This window comes from Kogia breviceps, chromosome 3 (assembly GCF_026419965.1).
Source record: "Kogia breviceps isolate mKogBre1 chromosome 3, mKogBre1 haplotype 1, whole genome shotgun sequence".
In the NCBI taxonomy this organism is placed as follows: domain Eukaryota; kingdom Metazoa; phylum Chordata; class Mammalia; order Artiodactyla; family Physeteridae; genus Kogia; species Kogia breviceps.
In genome coordinates, this window is record NC_081312.1 from 139,409,160 (window position 1) to 139,426,983 (window position 17,824).

At 43.5% G+C, this 17,824-nt stretch overlaps 2 protein-coding genes across 6 annotated transcripts in view; one reads left to right on the top strand and one right to left on the bottom strand.

Moving 5' to 3' along the window:
* Positions 1–769: 769 nt before the first annotated feature.
* C2CD4A (C2 calcium dependent domain containing 4A) lies at positions 770–2,553 on the bottom strand. Its single transcript, XM_059058550.2, has 2 exons — positions 2,470–2,553; positions 770–2,005 (listed from the first exon to the last, which is right to left on the bottom strand). Exon 2 carries the CDS (start codon positions 1,950–1,952, stop codon positions 825–827), a length of 1,128 nt encoding a protein of 375 aa, XP_058914533.2. The 5' UTR covers positions 1,953–2,005; positions 2,470–2,553; the 3' UTR covers positions 770–824.
* A 7,617-nt stretch (positions 2,554–10,170) lies between these two features.
* The window catches only part of VPS13C (vacuolar protein sorting 13 homolog C), a 185,832-nt gene continuing 178,178 nt past the window's right edge, over positions 10,171–17,824 (top strand). For 2 of the 5 annotated variants that reach the window (XM_059058544.2, XM_059058546.2), the window contains exon 1: positions 10,171–10,342. In XM_059058544.2, the coding sequence (XP_058914527.1) occupies positions 10,243–10,342 (100 nt within the window). In that variant the 5' untranslated portion in view covers positions 10,171–10,242. The remainder of the gene's footprint in view (positions 10,343–17,824) is intronic. The other 3 variants (XM_067029740.1, XM_067029742.1, XM_067029741.1) reach the window with 2 other exon arrangements.

A 17,824-nucleotide genomic window follows, 5' to 3' on the forward strand; every position in this document is an offset into this window, starting at 1 on the left:
TGAGAAATGTGAAGAGACCTCAACCCCAGAGTCAACAATTTCAGATATAAGATGCAGTTTCACGACTCTAGTAAGATGAGCCTTTCCGACATTGTAGTGTTAACTAATACAGAGTAAAGAGTAAAATACTGATTACTTAGGTGCAAATCCTGCTTCTGTCTTTATTCTTTGCCTCCATATCCTCATTGTTAAATGGGGATAGCTGTACCAATTTTGTGGGTTGTTTTAAGAAATAAGCTGATACTTGTAAAACTATTATAATAATTATTTAAGCTTATAATATTAAAATGGTTTCACTTCTTCCTATGCTTTTCCAGCAAGATGTAGCCAAGAGTAACAGATTGGAGCTCCTGCTCATAACTCACTGTTGCCCTTGAACAAGTCACTTCCTCTTGGTCTCATTCTCTTCTTATTCAGGATCTAAAACAATGTTTCAAAAGTAATACATGTTCTAAGATTCTCAATGGATGTTGTGGAATGAACAAACGTCAAAATGAGGATATTGGAGCAAATAGATCACCTAGAAACCCTCTAATTTTAATACTTATGTGATTCATTATCTATCAGTAGTACCGTGGGGAACACCTGAAAACGACATTGGCTATCTACATTGGGAAACACCACTGCAAAACAGCATACCATTTACTTAAAAAGAATATTGACAGTATGTACACAAAATATAACACCCTTTACAGTGGTAATTAATCCAGTATTATCTCTGCCAATACTAGACTGAAACAAAGGCCAGAGTAGAATAATAAAAACACGTTTATTTTGTACAAATAGGCTCTGTCCGAGGGGCAGAGCAAGGGCAGGGAGCGCCCTCAGAGGAGCAGGAGGGGTCCCAGCAGCAGCTCGCCCTGGCCCAGCAGGCGGCCCCGCTCCAGCCCGCGGCCCCGGTTCTCGGCCTTGACGCGCACGGCCAGGCGGCGCACCTCGTCCTCCGAGAGCCCGTCCAAGCACAAGTCCTGCTCCAAGACCGCCCGGCGGCTCCGCCGGACCACGGCGCCCCGCGGCCGGCGCGTCTGGCCCGGCGGCTGCAGGACGAAGCTGACGCGGCAGCCGACGGGGGCGCGGGGCTCGGCGACCCCTCCGGCCGGGCCCTCGGCGCGGAGCAGCCGGACGCGGAGGCGCCCGCTGTCCCGATTGTACTCGACAGCCAGGCGCAGGGCGCCGCCGGCGCGGTCCAGAGTCACGGTGCCCTCGGCCTCCAGGCGCTCGGGCCGCGGGTCTGCGGGCGGCGGAGGGGACGTGGCGGGGGCCCGGGCCGGGGACCGGGAGCCGGCGCGGCGCCCGTCGTCGTCGTCGTCCCCGTCCCCGCTGGAGACGGAGCGGGCGCGGGCCAGGCCGCTGCTCCTCTGGGTCCGCAGCGCGCGGCGCAGCAACCCCTCGGGAGCGCGCAGGAGGCGGTGGCCACGGGGTCGGAGAGTGAGCGCGTCCAGGTGCGGGTGGAGGCCGCCGAGAGCCGCCGGGGGCGCAATGGGGGCTCTTCCCGGGGGCTTGAGGGGGCGGTCTCCGCCGCCGCCGCCGAAGGTGCGGGCCCGGGGGCGGAGCGCGGGCAGGAGCGGGGCGGCCCCCGGGCCCCCGAGGAAGAGCGACTCCCTGCGACGGGTGTGCGGGCTCTCGAGCAGCGCGCAGAAGCCATAGGCTGTACGCGCTCGGGGCAGGTGAGGCAGCGAGAGCGCAGCCTGCGAGCGTGGGTCCCAGTCCGTGCGCTCCGCGCCGTCGTCTGTCCCTGCTTTTTCGCCCCTAGTGTCTTGGTTTGCAGCCAGGGTCGGGCAGGGCGCGAGTCGCGTGGGGATGTAGAACTCGGGGATGCAGTCCGGGGTGAGCACGTTTGCGCACCGGGAGGGCCTGAGGGCAGTGGCTCGGCCGGCCTGATCCTGGAAAAGCCGGTTTCTGCCCCGCAGGATGTGCTCGGGTCCCAAGCGGAGCCGCTCCAGGCACCACATCAGGCAGCAGGTGCCGGTTCCAGAGGAACCTCTGCTGGAGCTGGTCTGGTCAGCTGCAATGCACAAGCACACACGGATGGTCATAGTGAGCCCTGCAGGGCGCAGCAATGCCCGTCTCTTCTACTCATGGGGTGCTTCCTCCTGCCTCCCCCAGACCAGGCAAATTGCCCCTCACGCTGCTGTTGCAAATGTTTCAGTGTTTCCCTGACGGTAAAACAATCGTTCTTCTCTATTCTGTAGTACTGTACAGTTTGGGTTTGTTACCTTAATCTAGACCTGCCCTCGCTGGCCTACGGGAGGAGATTCTCAAAATGTTTGCCTCGCGCTGTCCTCGGTGCCAAATGGCACTATGCTTGTGCAATAGTTTCCTGAATCTTTGGATTATTGCACTCAAGAGAGAATTAAAATAATTATTAACCTTTCCAAGATATTCGGCTTGCTCCCCGCTTAAAGCGCAAAGAGCCTTAAACGAGTCCCTGGGGGAGTTAAGCAAGGCTATAGGTCTCTCATAATGTACCTGGGGTCCAGCGTCATATAGGTCTCCGCACCGATCCGCATGGGGCACCAACCTCTAGAGGCGCACAGCCTCTGGGAAGATCAGAGCTCGTGCGGCGGGGTTCTGTACAGCTTAAAGGCAGGCGGCCTGAGCCTTTATACCTGGGGCCTGGGACGCCCGCCAGTGGGCGGGCCGGATTGGCACTGATAGGTAACCTGACGATAGGCCTTCCAACATTCCCTCTGCCACGTGGCTGGATCCGCAGCGCAAATTCTAGACATGCAGTTCTTTTTCTCTCCTGCTTCAGGTACGGATGTTTCTGTTTACTCACGTGCAAAAGAGCGCTAAGTTTTTACTATATGGCAGAGTCATTGTGAGGATCGATGGACATAATGAGTGTGAATCACAGAAGCACTCTACACCCACCAATAACAGGAGATAGAAGTCGAATCTGTCTTATCCTTACTTACAAATCTGTCTTATTTGGGGATTCCCCCCAAATCCAGCCTTTAGTTTGACCAGCTTTCGAAGTTCTTTACCTACCTTCTGGTTTTCTGTTCTGATTTTAAATCGTTTTTGTTTGTTGATTACAAACCACTCTGGATACAGGAAACCCTATGGGCTGCTGTAAATATTCTGTATCTTGATCTGGGTGGCGTTACTGGGGTGTATCCATATGTAAAAAAATTATCTAGCATACACTTAAGATTAGATATAAGATTGTGTCTTATATCTCAATTTAAAAAATAACAACCCACTTTTTTTTTTTTTTTGTGGTACGCGGGCCTCTCACTGCTGTGGCCTCTCCCGTTGCGGAGCACAGGCTCCAGACGCGCAGGCTCAGCGGCCATGGCCCAGGGGCCCAGCTGCTCAGCGGCATGCGCGATCCTCCCGGACCGGGGCACGAACCTGTGTCCCCTGCATCGGCAGGCGGACTCCCAACCACTGCGCCACCAGGGAAGCCCCCAACCCACTTCTTAAACCTTGTGCGCTGATGTTTTAATTGGGAAAATAAACTCCTACATACAACTGGGCTGCTGGAACCATCCTTTGACGGCACCTTTGTAGGCTGCGCCCACCTGAGACATCCTTTTCCTCTCTTTTGAAAACTGACCTGTGTTCACTTTGTAAGAGACCTGCTTCCAACTAGCTTAGGTTGAAAGAGATCTGAGGCATTTTGTTCAGCGTTTGGGTGTACACTATTTCTGCCTCAGATACCGCCTTGCAAATTAATTGCTTATCCAAATGATGTTCAGTAAATTAAACTGAACTCATGCAAAGGTGATTTTAGGATGGGCCATGTGCATTTTGTTTCCAGGATATATACGTACACAGCCACTGTACTTGATGATTTACATATATTCTCTGGAATAGTCACATAAACCCTGCAAATTATGATTATTCCTAGTAAGGTATCCACGTTCACATAATGATGGGAAATGGAAGAAAAATACATACTGATGGGCATAAATGAGTTGTTTTGGGGATTAAACAACTCTAATAAGGTAAAATACTTAGCGCTGTGCTTGGAACATGGTAAATGCTAAATACATATAAGCTGTGATTATTATTATCATTAATAAAAATAGAAGGGAGGGACTTCTCTGATGGTGCAGTGGTTAAAACTCTGCACTCCCAATGCAGGGGACACGGGTTCGTGCCCTGGTCCAAGAAGATCCCACATGCTGTGGAGCAACTAAGCCTGTGTGCCACAACTACTTAGCCTGCGCTCTAGAGCCTGCAAGCCACGACTACTGAGCCCACATGCTTCAACTACTGAAGCCCGTGCACCTAGATCCCGTGGTCCGCAACAAGAGAAGCCACCGCAATGAGACACACACTGCAACGAAGAGTAGCCCCTGCTCCACACAACTAAAGAAAGCCCACGTGCAGCAACAGAGACCCAACACAGCCAAAATAAATAAATAAAATAAATAGGAAAAAAAAGGAAAGAAAAGAAAATTAGGTCCGAAATCAGTGGTTTTTACTCTAGAATGGCCACTCACTATGTGACCATGAGCAAGTTACTTAAACTTTCCAAGCCACAGTATCAAATGTAAAATTAGGAGGTGGGGCCTTTGGGAGGTAATGAGATTAGTGATCTTATAAAAGAGACCCAGGAGAGCTCCCTTGCCCCTTCTGATAATAATAGTATCTATCTATCTATCTATCTATTTATCTATCTATAAAATAAGATAATGCAGGTGAAAACTTTAGCATAGAGCCTGATATACACAATGTCAGATATTTATTGTTACTACAGAAGAGAGTAAATGTTCATTAGTCCATTTATTCATTCAAAGCAATATTTACTGAATGCCTCCTGGGTTCCAGCAACTGTGCTAGGCAGGTAGATCCAGGCTGTACAAGATCATATCAACTATGTACATCTGTCAGAAGAGAAATGAAATGATGAGGATGACATATTTGAACTCCGTTTGGCTGAGGGAGAAATGAGAAGAGACCACTGCACACTATTTATATATTTAGTCTGGGGGCAGGGTTGGTGTGTCCCTGGGTTTGCCATGCCCTTGACTAGCTACTTGTTTGTCTTTATATGAGCTCCACTCCTGGCCAAAATTCTTGGTCCAGTGCCACATCTATGGGAGAATGATTACCAAATTATATACTTGAGGGTCATGTGAATGTGTTTTGACTCATCTTTTCTCAGGAGACAAGATGCTGTTAGCTCAGCAAATGAGAGCCCAGAGACCCCTAGGTTAAAATGGTGAGGCTCACAATCTGAGAAGTTGTCTGAGAAGTTGTTAAGCAGAGCTGTGTCTTGAAGGGAGAGATGATTGAGGGGTAAAGAAACATAAACTTTGAAGTTGATCTATCCTAGATTCAAATGTTATGCAACTTTTTAACTATAGAGCTGTGAGCAAGTTAATTTCTTTGAGCAGAAGTTGTATAATGGGGTTTATAATACCTACCACACAAGATTGTTGTGAGGGTTAAAAATGCATGAAATGCCTGGTACACAGTAAGTGTTGGCTATCACTTAGCCATTATTATTATACAGGTCTGCTTGGCTAGGAATTAGGTGATTCACACATGGATTCCCTTAAAAACATTTCTCTTTCTGGCCAAGCCAAGCAGCACTGCTTTGTTTTTATTAATAATTCACCTTCTTTAATAACACTTTAGAAGCATTTTCTATATAAGATTTCTTGAAACAGCAGAGACATGCCCTCGCATGGCTGGCCCCCTGTGACCACATTAAGCCTTATGTTTTACTTACCTTGGAAGCATGAGCCATGCAGTATGTGGGAGGATGGTGTAACAGGATGAGGCCCTGTGCCTGGAACACCCAAATCTACTCAGAGGAAGACTGTTATCATTTCGAGATCACAGCTATGGGAACATTCACTGATGGAGCTGAAAAAATTCTGCGAAGTAAGCATAAATAGATCACACACCATCGAGGTCAGAGGTGCTCTTGGAGTAGAAGGATATGGAACCACTTCAAGCAGAACTGCAAAAATAATATGTAGGAGGTTGCGTGTCAAGGAAAGCAAGAAGAAGAGAGTTTATAACCCAATAAAATACTGGTGTTCTGACTTATCCATCTCATTCAACAGAATTGGAGTGTGAAGTAATGGAAAGTAAACAGACCAGGGAGTTGGGACACCTGGGGTTTAGCACTGATAGTCATTAACTTCATTAACTTCTTGTGCGACCCTGGCAAGTCCCTTAATTCTCTCTTGCATTCAATGTCCCCTCCATCAAAGGAGGAGGTTGGATTAACCAGATGACATTTGATTGCCTCTGTCTCTGACATTCTGCAATCTACTCCTGTGCTTTCTCCCAGTTAAACTTCTGAAAACCCATGCTGTCATGCTTATTCTCCAGCTTTCTCCTCCATTTCCTGTTCCCCCCAAATCCCTTTTGCTTTTCTCAGCAATCTCCAGGGCTTGGGAATGGGGTGTGGGTATGAGGTAGTAGTGTGACATTGGAATTTCTTATTTTTCAATTTTTAAGCAAGAGTGTTAATTTTTTAAAAGTGTCCCTAATTTTGACTTTTTTTTTTAACAGGAAGAATATTTTGCTCATCTGTTTTTATTGCTCAGTCCCTCCTTGCAGTTTGGCTTTGCAGTTGCCTTTGTTAACCTTCTCATTGTTCTGAAGCAGAATGAATGTAAGAGCCATAATTACTAGAATGTTCATTTCCTTTAGTCAACCTTTGTATCCAAATTCCTTTTGGTATCTGTGCGTTAGAGTGCTAATGGTGTTTCTTTTCTATTTTATTTTATTTTAGGTTGCGGTGGGTCTTTGTTGCTGAGCATGGGCTTTCTCTAGTTGCGGCCAGCGGGGGCTACTCTTCATTGCGGTGCGCAGGCTTCTCATTGCGGTGGCTTCTCTTGTTGCGGAGCACAGGCTCTAGGCGCGCAGGCTTCAGTAGTTGTGGCTCGTGGGCGCTAGAGTGCAGGCTCAGTAGTTGTGGCGCACGGGCTTAGCTGCTCCGCAGCATGTGGGATCTTCCCGGACCAGGGCTCGAACCTCTGTGCCCTGCATTGGCAGGCGGATTCTTAACCACTGCACCACCAGGGAAGCCCTAATGGTATTTCTTAACATTGGTTAAGGTTTGTTTTGGATTAGGAGTTTTTCAAGAAGTATGGGATATTTGGTTCATTACTCTGTGCACATAATAACCAATCCCTCAAAACATACTTAAAAAGTAAAATATTAAAACTTAAAAGCTTTTAATCCTCTATGGTAATAGCATTATTTGTACTGACAATTTTGAGCTGAATTTTTCCACCATGAGAGTTTCCATTCTGTCATCACCCTTTCAGAGAAAGAAATCACTCACACCTAGAGTTAAACCACTAGGTGATTTAACTCTACTTAAAAGAGAAAAAGTGGCAGTGCTCAGGGAACTGAAGGAAAGAAACACTTGCTGTGTAGTTTTATGTAAATCATTTAATTTAATATAAATCACTGACTTTAATTTTCCTATAAATGAAGACAATACTACTACCTGCATTACTTGTCTCACAGATCTTTCATGAGGTTTACTTGAAAATGCATACCTTGGCATAATAATGGCATGACAGCTCATGAGGTATAACTGGAGAAGTATTAATAAGACAGAATAATGCTTATAAAGGCAGGCCCATGCATTATTCTTTCAAAGTGTAAAGTACCATAGAAGTACAAGAAATTATTACACAAGGATCGGTACTACCCACTTTTCCCCAGATTACTCCTTCTGTTCCATTTGCTTGCCCAGAATCTTCTGCCTGTGGCATCTTTCATATCGTCTTGCACTGTTATTCATACATCTTTGCATTGTTTGCTTTTTATCTTTTTCTGATGCATGCCTATCCCAACAAGAATATATATACACATATATTTATATATACACACACATATATATATATATATATTTGCTTTCTCCTCAGTACATAGTTGGTGTGCACGTACAAGGGGAGAGGGGTTGTTGGGGAAGCATGAGCCATGCAGTGCTTGGGAGGATGGCATAACAGGATGAGGCCCTGTGCCTGGAACACCCAAATATTTATCTATCTATCTATAGATAGATGGATAGATTTTTTTTTTTTTGGCAACCTCCTCAGTGCAGAGTTGGTGTGCATGTACAAGGGGAGAGGGGTTGTTGTGGGTAGATTAGAGACAAGTTTGGTACAGGTTGAAGAGGGCTTTCTGAACACTGGAAAGTTATTGGGTCTTTTTGAGCAGGAGACTAACCTGAGCTCATCTGTGCTTTGGGAAATTAGCTCCGGTGACAATGTGAAGATGGATGGAGAGAGGAAAAACTGGAGGCCAGGAGGCCAGATAGAGGGTGATTGCATGGTTCAGATGAGATATAAAGAGAATTTAGGAAATATGGCAAAAGCAGAATAGCCAGGTTTGGCTGTTAATTGTTTGTGGATGGTGAAGGAGGGAAGTATGAAATGCTTCAAAATACATCCTAGGTATTTTGTCTGGGTGACTAAGCTCGGAAAAACAAACGGTTAAGGTTTTATATTCTGTGTGCAGGAGCAAAGGATGCAGGTGGTTACTGATAGCACCAGTACTGGTTAGTATTAGTTTTTTCTTTTACATCCATTTTACATAATACCAATTGTAGACATTTTGACTTTTTTTCTTCTCCAATGGACTTTGTATTTAAGGAATGATTTTTCTTTTTGATCCTCTTTGTCCGTTCAGGCTGCTATTACAAAATACCATAGAGTGGGTGGTTTAAAAACAATAATTTATTTTTCACAGTTCTGGAGGCTAGGAAGTCCAAGATCAAGGTGCCAGTTTATTCAGTGTCTGGTGAGGGCCCACTTCCTGGTTCATAGATATCTGTCTTCTTGCTATATCTTCACACGGCTGAAGGGGTGAGGGAGCTCTCTGGGGTCCGTTTTATAAGGGTACTAATCCCATCCATGAGGGCTCTGCTTAATTACCTAATGACCTAATTATCTCCCAAAGGCCTCACCTCCTAATAACATGACAACAGGGGTTAGAATTTCAACATATGAATTTTGCGGGTACACAATGTCCATAGCAGGTTGTTTAAGAGCAATTCACACATAGTTTTTCAGACATTATGTGTAGCAAAGCATTTAATAAACTTGTGACTACAAATGATATTATTTTTTTTTGGTACGCGGGCCTCTCACTGTTGTGACATCCCCCTTTGCGGAGCGCAGGCTCAGGGGCCATGGCTCACGGTCCCATCCGCTCCGCGGCATGTGGGATCTTCCCGGACCGGGGCACGAACCCGTGTCCTCTGCATTGACAGGCGGACTCTCAACCACTGCGCCACCAAGCCCTAATCTTTGTCTGTTTACAGTATCTCAACAGTTTTTTGAAACACATTTTAGAAAAAGAAGTCCTGTTCTCTAAAGAGGATTGGCTTGTCAATGAGCGGCTGAACTTTACTAACGTGAAAGTCCTTGCATTATAAAAGCCCCACTTTCAAAGCCTTGCCACACCAGAAACAGTTCAATGATTGCATGAAAGAGATAAACACACCTACACCTAAAGGAAAAAAAAGGAAGTACTACGTCGTTTTATTTCCTTACCGAGGTATGTAACTAAGAGGTGTCTTATGAGTTAACTAAGAGCCAATTAGCAACAGAAGGGAGTAAAAGAACGAGTTAACGAAATGCACATTCAGTTCCCATTCTATCTGCCATCTTATGATGCGGTTCTATTCCTCCTCCTCCCACTTGTGAATTATTAGTGTGTTTTCAGGAAGCAAAAGTAAGCGGAGAGATGGTGCTAGGCGGAGCTGAAATGTAGCAGGAGGAGGGTGCAGCGTCTCCTTTTTCCCCTCCTGAAGGGGTGGTTACTTAGGAGGCGCTCAGGGTGCACTGGAGGCCTGGGAAGCGCCGGGCACCCGTAGGGTCGGCTCCGAGGCCACAGAGCTGCTTCCCGCCGGGACGATTGAGCCCTGCAGACCCAAGGTCAACAGAAGGCGACAGCAGGGAAGCACAGCGGCCACAGAGATGTCCCCGTGCTCAGTAACTCCTGCTCCCCCTTTTCTTTCTCTAACATCCTTTTCCTCTGGGGCAGGCCCCAACCCTGCTCCTCCGCCCACGCTCGGTAGCCCAGGAAGCGGCTACCACGAGGCCGCGAGTTAGCGGCGAGTGCACGCACCTCCCGCTTCCGGCAACAGCGGCGGCGGCAGTGCGCCTGCGCACAGACCGAGTCACGCGCGGTGCGGCGCGGCGCTGGGGCGGGTCGGCGCCCGGGGGGGCTGTCATTCGCCGCGCTGGTCACCGCCCTCAGCTGCGCCGGGCGGTTCCGGGTCCTCTGTCTCCCGCGCCTCAGGCCATCATGGTGCTGGAGTCTGTGGTCGCGGACTTGCTGAACCGCTTTCTGGGGGACTATGTGGAGAACCTGAACAAGTCCCAGCTGAAGCTGGGGATCTGGGGCGGTAAGCGAGAGGGCGCGGCCGCGGGCTGTCGGGGGTTGCCGGCGCTGGCCGAAGGGCCCACGCCACGGGCTGCCTCCTTCCTAGCTCCAGCCCGGGCCGTACTCCCTTCGCCGCCCGAGACTCCGCCTCCGGGGAGGGCGCTCGGCTGGGCCCGCTCTCTGGGCCGCAGGTGCGGGGCGTGGGGAGGCCTTCGCTGGCCTCCGCCGCCACGGGGTGTCCGCCCGGGCTGCCGGGATTCCCGGGTTTCGCCACCCTGAGGCGGAAGCCCCTGCCCCGCCCCACCTGCCCACCTTGGGCGGCCTCTCCCTGCGCTCAGCCTGGCCCCTTTGGCCCCGAAGCATAAAGAACCCCTCCCTGCTCCCGCACCGCGTGGAGCTAGGAGGGCTGCGTGGCCTCACACGTTCTAAGTGGCACTAAGGAAGAAAAAATAAATTGTGTTTCGCAGGGATCTTTTTTGGCAGTTGATAGCGAGCAGGAGCTGGCTTCTCTTTAAGATTGCAGGGTTTGGGAAAGGATCGGCAGGCAGGGGAGGATCATTACGAAAGGCTTGTCGGTAGGGATGCTTACTCATAATACTTTTGAGGTTCCGAGAAAGTGACAACTTCCCTTAATATTGCTTATTCTCTCAATAGGAAGAGGACTTTCAATTTTGTTTTGGAGCGATAGAGAGAAATTCAGGCCTCGACTAGCATCATCATTAGGTGCTGCTAGGCTGCACGCCGAAGAATTTACACCAATGCTTCTACCCTAGGGGTTGTGTATAGAAGTAGACTGTAGTGTGTTTCTCCATTCTTCAAAAAGGTTAATTATTTGCACCATTTACATGTTAAGCTTTGGGGAGATTGGGGATACTTTTGCACTCTGCAGACAACTTTTGGGCATTTTGTCAGCTTTGGAGGGAAATCTAAAGAACTACTCAAGTGGATGGAACTGCTTTTAATTCAGTCAACATGTAGTTCTATCCTGATCTGTACTATACGGTAGCCACTATAGGAGCACTTGCAACGTAGTTAGTGCAAATTGAGGTGTGCTAGAAGTATAAAGTACACACCGAGTTTTGAAAATACTTAGTAGGAGAAAGAGTGTAATATCTCAGCAATTTTTTATGTTGATACATAATGAAATATTTGAATATATTGGGTTAAATAAAATATATCATTAAAATTCATTCCCCCATTTCTTTTTACTTAAAAAAAAACCTGACTCCTAAAATTTATAATTACATATATGGACTATATATATATATATATATATAGAGAGAGAGAGAGAGAGAGAGAGAGAGAGAGAGAGAGAGCGCAATTGTGCTGCCCTAAATTACGGAGGACGCTGCTTTTAGTAGTTTACTGATCTTTTTATTGGTTCAGCGTGGTTTGCCCAGCAATAACATACTTGGTTTACGTCCCCTCCCCTCACCTCACACTTAGTGCAAGAGAAAGAGAAGTAAAGGAGACATTTAAGGAATTAAATGGCCAGTGCCTTCTGCAGGGATCAAGTGTTTCTTCAGACTACTGTCTAATAATACAAATTGTTCCTTGTAGTTTGTAAACAGTATTTGAAATCTGAAAAGGCTCTGGGCTAACGTTTAGGAAAAACCTGGGTTTGAGGTTGGTGTGTTCGACAATCCATTTACCTCACTGGTCCTTAATTTCTTCATCTTAATTTCACCTTTAATAGAAAAAAAATCATACAAGAAAATATAGTATTCCTATGTTATCACTACTCAGAATTGCTTACCCAAGTTAAAACGTTTTGCCCTATTTATCTCAGATTTTTAAAAATTAAATAAAGTTTATGGATACATTCGAAGATTCCTTCCCTCCCATATCTTATTTTCCTTTTTCTTTTTCTTTAAGACTTATTGGTTTGACTAGGTAACGCCTAAGGGTCCTTCCAGTGCCAATACTCTGTGATTCTAATTGTAAATATACTGTGAAATTGTGACGTATACTGCCTGAGGAATTTGAATTTTTTCATGTTAGGAATTAAAATGCCATAATAATAATTTTACATCATTCTTCCCCTCTTTTTTGGTGAAGTGTAGGAAAGGAAACTTTCTTTTCTTGCAGTTTATTTTGTTTTTTTACAATAAGGTATTCTGCCCATGGGCAACATCAACTTTATAATAGGCCAGAGCAAATAAACCCGTTTCTTTTAGGAAATGCCTCCAGTGGAAGTCCAATCAGGTTTATCAGCCCATAACTGTGCTTCTGTAAAGTTTTACTGCCTTTTATTTTTGTGATAGTCATAAAAGAAGCAATAAGTCATGAGCTTTTACAGTTATTGCTCAGATATTTTCTTTATAACCCTAATTCCCTCATTAAGATAGAAAGGCAAAATGTGAGTTGACTATTTCTGTTCTTTAAAGAAGTTTATCTTAAACTTTGTATAGTAAACAAGTGGGATTATTAAGTTATTTAAGAAAACAGCTGATATTTGTGACTTCTATGATGGTGACAAGTTTTATAAAGAATTTAAAATTTTATATGACCTTACTTGAAAACTGTTTGCTTTAGCAGTTAAGGTTTATGAGTCATAGAGTTTGGCTTTTTCAGTTTTTTTTTCTTGTTAAATTTTCATATCTTGAGGGGAATAATTCAACCTGCAAAAATTTCACACAGCTGATCTTACCATTCTTTCCAAACAAGGGATAAATGGATACTTTTTTGCCTAGCCTATGACAGTGGTTTTCAAGCAGGAATGACTTTGCCCCCAAGAGGATATTTGGTTATGTCTGAGACACTTGATTGTCACATAGTGGGGAGATGTGTGCTTGTGGTATCTGGTGGGCGAACTCCTGAATGCTGTTACATTCTACAGTGCACAGGACAGCTCCCCACAGCAAGGAATTACCAGCCCAAAATGTTTGTTGAGAAACCCTAGTCTAAGGGGAATATTGAGATTGTATTTTGCATTTATAGGAGACCTTCTGGTGCTGAACAGGTTGTAGTAGGAAGTAAAAAAGGACTTCGAGGAATTATATGCTTCTTGAAATTTATAACTTAAGAGAGAAACAGAAGTCTTAAGAAGTGACTTGGTATCATGTCAGTAAAAATGCATAGTCTTTGCTTGGATGATATCAGGAAGTCGTTTTAGAAATCAAAATGTTGCGTTGACTAATTGGAAAAATGTGCTGTGCATATATTCATATATATATATATAGGCATTCATAATGAAATCCACAATAAACAAAAAAAGAGTGAGAAGGAAGGGAAAAATTATTGGAATGTCTAGAATCAGGATGTATACTGTCGATATTGCCTTAAATTGGAGAGGAAAAAAAAACTTTATCATTTTTCTTGTTTTTATTCTTTTAAAGATTTTTTAGTGCCAAGCAATTCTTATGTATTTTTAAAAGTGATTTAAGCATAATGATTTTTTAAAAATTCTTGCTGTTGTAGAAAAATGAAAAATTATTTACTAGCTGTGGGACATAGGAGAAAAATTTTAATTCTTGAAGCCTCAGTTTCCTTATCCCCCTTTTAAAATGGGGAAGTAACACTCTTGTTTGTAAGATAAGTCATGTGAAAATCCTTTGTAATTATAATTGTTAAATTGTTAATACTGACAGCAATAGTGATGATACACAAACCGAGCCAAGTGATGGAAAGCAGCCTGCTTGTTTTATTTTACAGGCATACCTTGGAGATATTGTGGGTTTGGTTTCAGACCACTGCAATAAAGTGACTATCAAAATAAAGCAAGTCACATGAATTTTCTGGTTTTCTAGTGTATATTAAAGTTAATGTTTATACTGTACTATAGTCTCTTTAGTGTACAAGAGCATTATGTCTAAAAACATGTACATACCTAATTAAAAAATACTTTATTGCTAAAAAATGTTAACCATCATCTGAGGCTTTGATGAGTAGTGATCTTTTTGCAATAGGAACATCAAAGATCACTAATCACCATAACAAATATAATAATAATGAAAAAGTTTGAAATATTGCAAGAATTACCAAAATGTGACACAGAGACATGAAGTGAGCAAACGCTGTTGGAAAAATGGCGCCAATAGACTTGCTTGACAGGGTTGCCACAAACCTTTAATTGTAAAAAACAGTACCCGTGAAGCTCAGTAAAGTGAAGTGCAGTAAAATGAGGTATCCCTGTATTTTCATAAGTATATTTCTTCCAGGGTTTTCACATTCTGCAGTGTGATAATTTTGTGTAGAGTTAACACCACGTGTCTAAACACCACATATCTAAAAATATCGTACTTTCCAAAAATTGTTCTTTAAAGAAAAAGAAACTATTTGCATATGAGTTTACACTTACAGTACTTATACTATCTGCCTTGCCAGTTATTTTGTCAGTCAGATTTTCAAAGGTTCAGAAAAATGCCTGGTGGGCATGTTGCTGCCTATGCAGGTCAGAAGGTTTATCTAGATTTTTATTCCCCACAGACTGGTACCAGGACATAAATTGTACAGCTCTTAGCTATTTTTGGAGTGTCCAGGATTTAATTGTTTTAGGGGAGTAACATATATTTGAAAAGGTATGTTGAAACACTAGATCTTTTGCAATTTAGTTTAAGTAGGATTGTTGCAATGTAGAACCTTTGTCAGTTTGATTTTTCAAAGTCATTTACTGTGAAAAGTCATCAGAAGATGTCCGTTCAGAATTCTGCTGCTCTCACTTCCATTTGACAGGTAGAATATACATAGAGGCTGTGATGTGTTGGATGCAAGAGTTGCCTTTGGTGACCTGCTGGCCACCAGTAGGATTAGGAGCCAGGTAGAGTGTCTTCAGAATTTGTACCTCTGCAAACCAGGCTGAGCCCATGCTTATTACCCTGTTGTCCTACACTCCACCCCTGACACTTTTCCATCAGCTTCCACATGTTGTTGGAGCAGCAGAATAAGGAAGGAGGAAACCTGGGATCTAATTACATATCCAGTACTGCCTGGTTCATTGGCTTTTGGCAGTCACTGACCAGTGACCACTAGCTTCTTATCTGTAAATGAGAAGGTGAGGCAAGGTCATTTCTTCTTGCTTTGAACTTCTGTGACTTGAATAAGGCCAGAGCAGCGTGAGCTCCTTCATTAAGTTGTACTGCCACTTGCTCTGCATTCGTGGTGAGAAATGGTAGTCAGATCATGTTTCTTTCCTTTCTGTTCTTCACTGGGTACCAGTGAGCAGAGAACCACAGTCATGAAATACGACAAGAAAAATAAAGTTTCAACCTCGTGCTGATTATTTGCGAATCCAAATCTATATATATAGTCTTAACAGGTAGTCGAAGGGCAGCTTGAGAATGCAAGAAAAAACAGGCCTCTTTGCTTCTTTTTACCTTGATCCATAAAACATAGCAGTATCTAAGTGTTTCCAAACCTGTTGAGGAATTTTTTTTTATTAGTTTCCTCCCAGCCAACGCTTGGTGTAATGCAAGCCACATTTCTTATTAGCTTGTCCTGTAGTATGTAAAGTGAACAACAGAAAGTTCAATATTATAATGTACTTAGACTTAGTTATCATTATTTAAAACAACACTTTAAAATTTTATTGAAAACAACTTTCCACATATTTGAGTACTATCATAAATTAAAACTTCACCTCTTTTCTACAAATAGAGCTGGAAGGTGGTACGTGGGTAACCATTCTGCTAGGAGGCTCTGCCATATACTACTCACTCTTATGAAAGCCCTGAAATGTACTTAAAAAGGAGAAAGTTCAGTGGTGACATGGCAGCTTTCCACCTTTCTTTGTCAAAACTTCCTGTTTCAATAGGGAAATGGAAGAGTGAGAGTCAGTTTCTTCTCCTTCCCTTAGCTTCCCCTCCCAAGATAAAGTTACTGTGAACTCCTATTAAAATGAGTCTAGATGGGTTAATTTGAGTTAAATATTGAGTGAGCCACAAGGTTTGTTCGTTTTTTTCTGTAAGATGGCTCTAGTAGCTGAGTTCTTTAACTTCATTTGAAAACGTTTTGTTAGATTGTATGTGACAGCTCTCATATCAGCATGCATTTAAAAAAAGAGCTTTCAAAATTGGTGTGGTGAATTTTTGTGTAGCCGTTTTAATATTGAAGATGGAAGAAAAAAAGTAGCATTTTTGGCATATTATGCTTTATTATTTCAAGAAAGGTAAAAATGAAACTGAAATGCACAAAAAAGTTGTGCAGTGTATGAAGGTGCTGTGACTGATCGAATGTGTCAAAAGTGGTGTGCGAAGTTTCTCCTGGAGATTTCTCCCTGGACGATGCTCCATAGTCTGGTAGACCAGTTGAAGTTGATAGCTATCAAATTGAAACAATAATTGAGAACATCCAATATTATACTGCACAGGAGATAGCCAACATACTCAAAATATCCAAATCAAGCGTTGAAAATCATTTACACCAGCTTGGTTATGTGAATCGCTTTGATATTTGGGTTCCACCTAAGTTAAGTGAAAAAAACCTTCTTGACCATATTTCCGCATGCGATTCTCTACTGAAACGTAATGAAAACGTTCTGTTTTTAAAACAAATTGTGACAGGCGATGAAAAGTGAATACTGTATAGTAATATGGAACTGAAGAGATCATGGGGCAAGCGAAATGAACCACCACCAACCACACCAAAGGCCTGTTTTCGTCCAAAGAAGGTGATGTTGTGTAATGGTGGGATTGGAAGAAGTCCTCTGTTATGAGTTCCTTCCGGAAAACCAAACGATTAATTTCAACAAGTACAGCTCCCAATTAGACCAACTGAAAGCAGCGCTCGACGAAAAGCATCCAGAATTAGTTAAAAGAAAATGCATAATCTTCCATCAGGATAACCATTTACTACATTGACATAGTATTCTTAGGACAGTCACTTAAGCTCTCTAAGCCCCAGTTTCTCTCTGTGTCCTGCCTCCTTCACCAGGAGGCTGTGAGGATCAAGTAATGTAATAGCTCCGAAAGTGTTTTCTAAAATAGAAAGGTTTATGTTCTTATTGTAGTCATTCCTATTTCAGTACAATATGCATTCTAATTAATTGAGTCAAGACTTACTGAGTACCTACTATGAGGAGAATCAATAAAGAGTTTATGATCAGGTTGGGGATTTAAATAGTTAAGTGTGAAGTGCCATAAGAAAGGTGTAGTGAAACTTCTGTGACAGTTCGGATAGGTTATTTCTGACTGGAGATATTTAACATCAGCACTATATTTCTTGCGTTTATTTTGTAGGCCATTTTGTGTTTTAAAAGCCATTCTTGGACTGAGGTGGGCTTGTTCCAAATTATGCCAGTACCATTTGATTCTTATTCATAAATATACTAACCTTGTTATTTTCTGTGATTTAGCAACCATTTCTTTTTCTATTGAACTTTTCTGAGATGGCTCCAACTCTGCTTGCCTTGGTTTTATTTGCTAACTTAATGGATTTACTTTCATTCCCCTCTTCTGGTTCATTTGTAAAGATTATTAGATAAATTTTGATCCAGGATTTACTTTTTTAAGATACTTAAAATATCCTTCAAGATTAGCTTTGAAACTGTATATGTGACTCTAGTCAT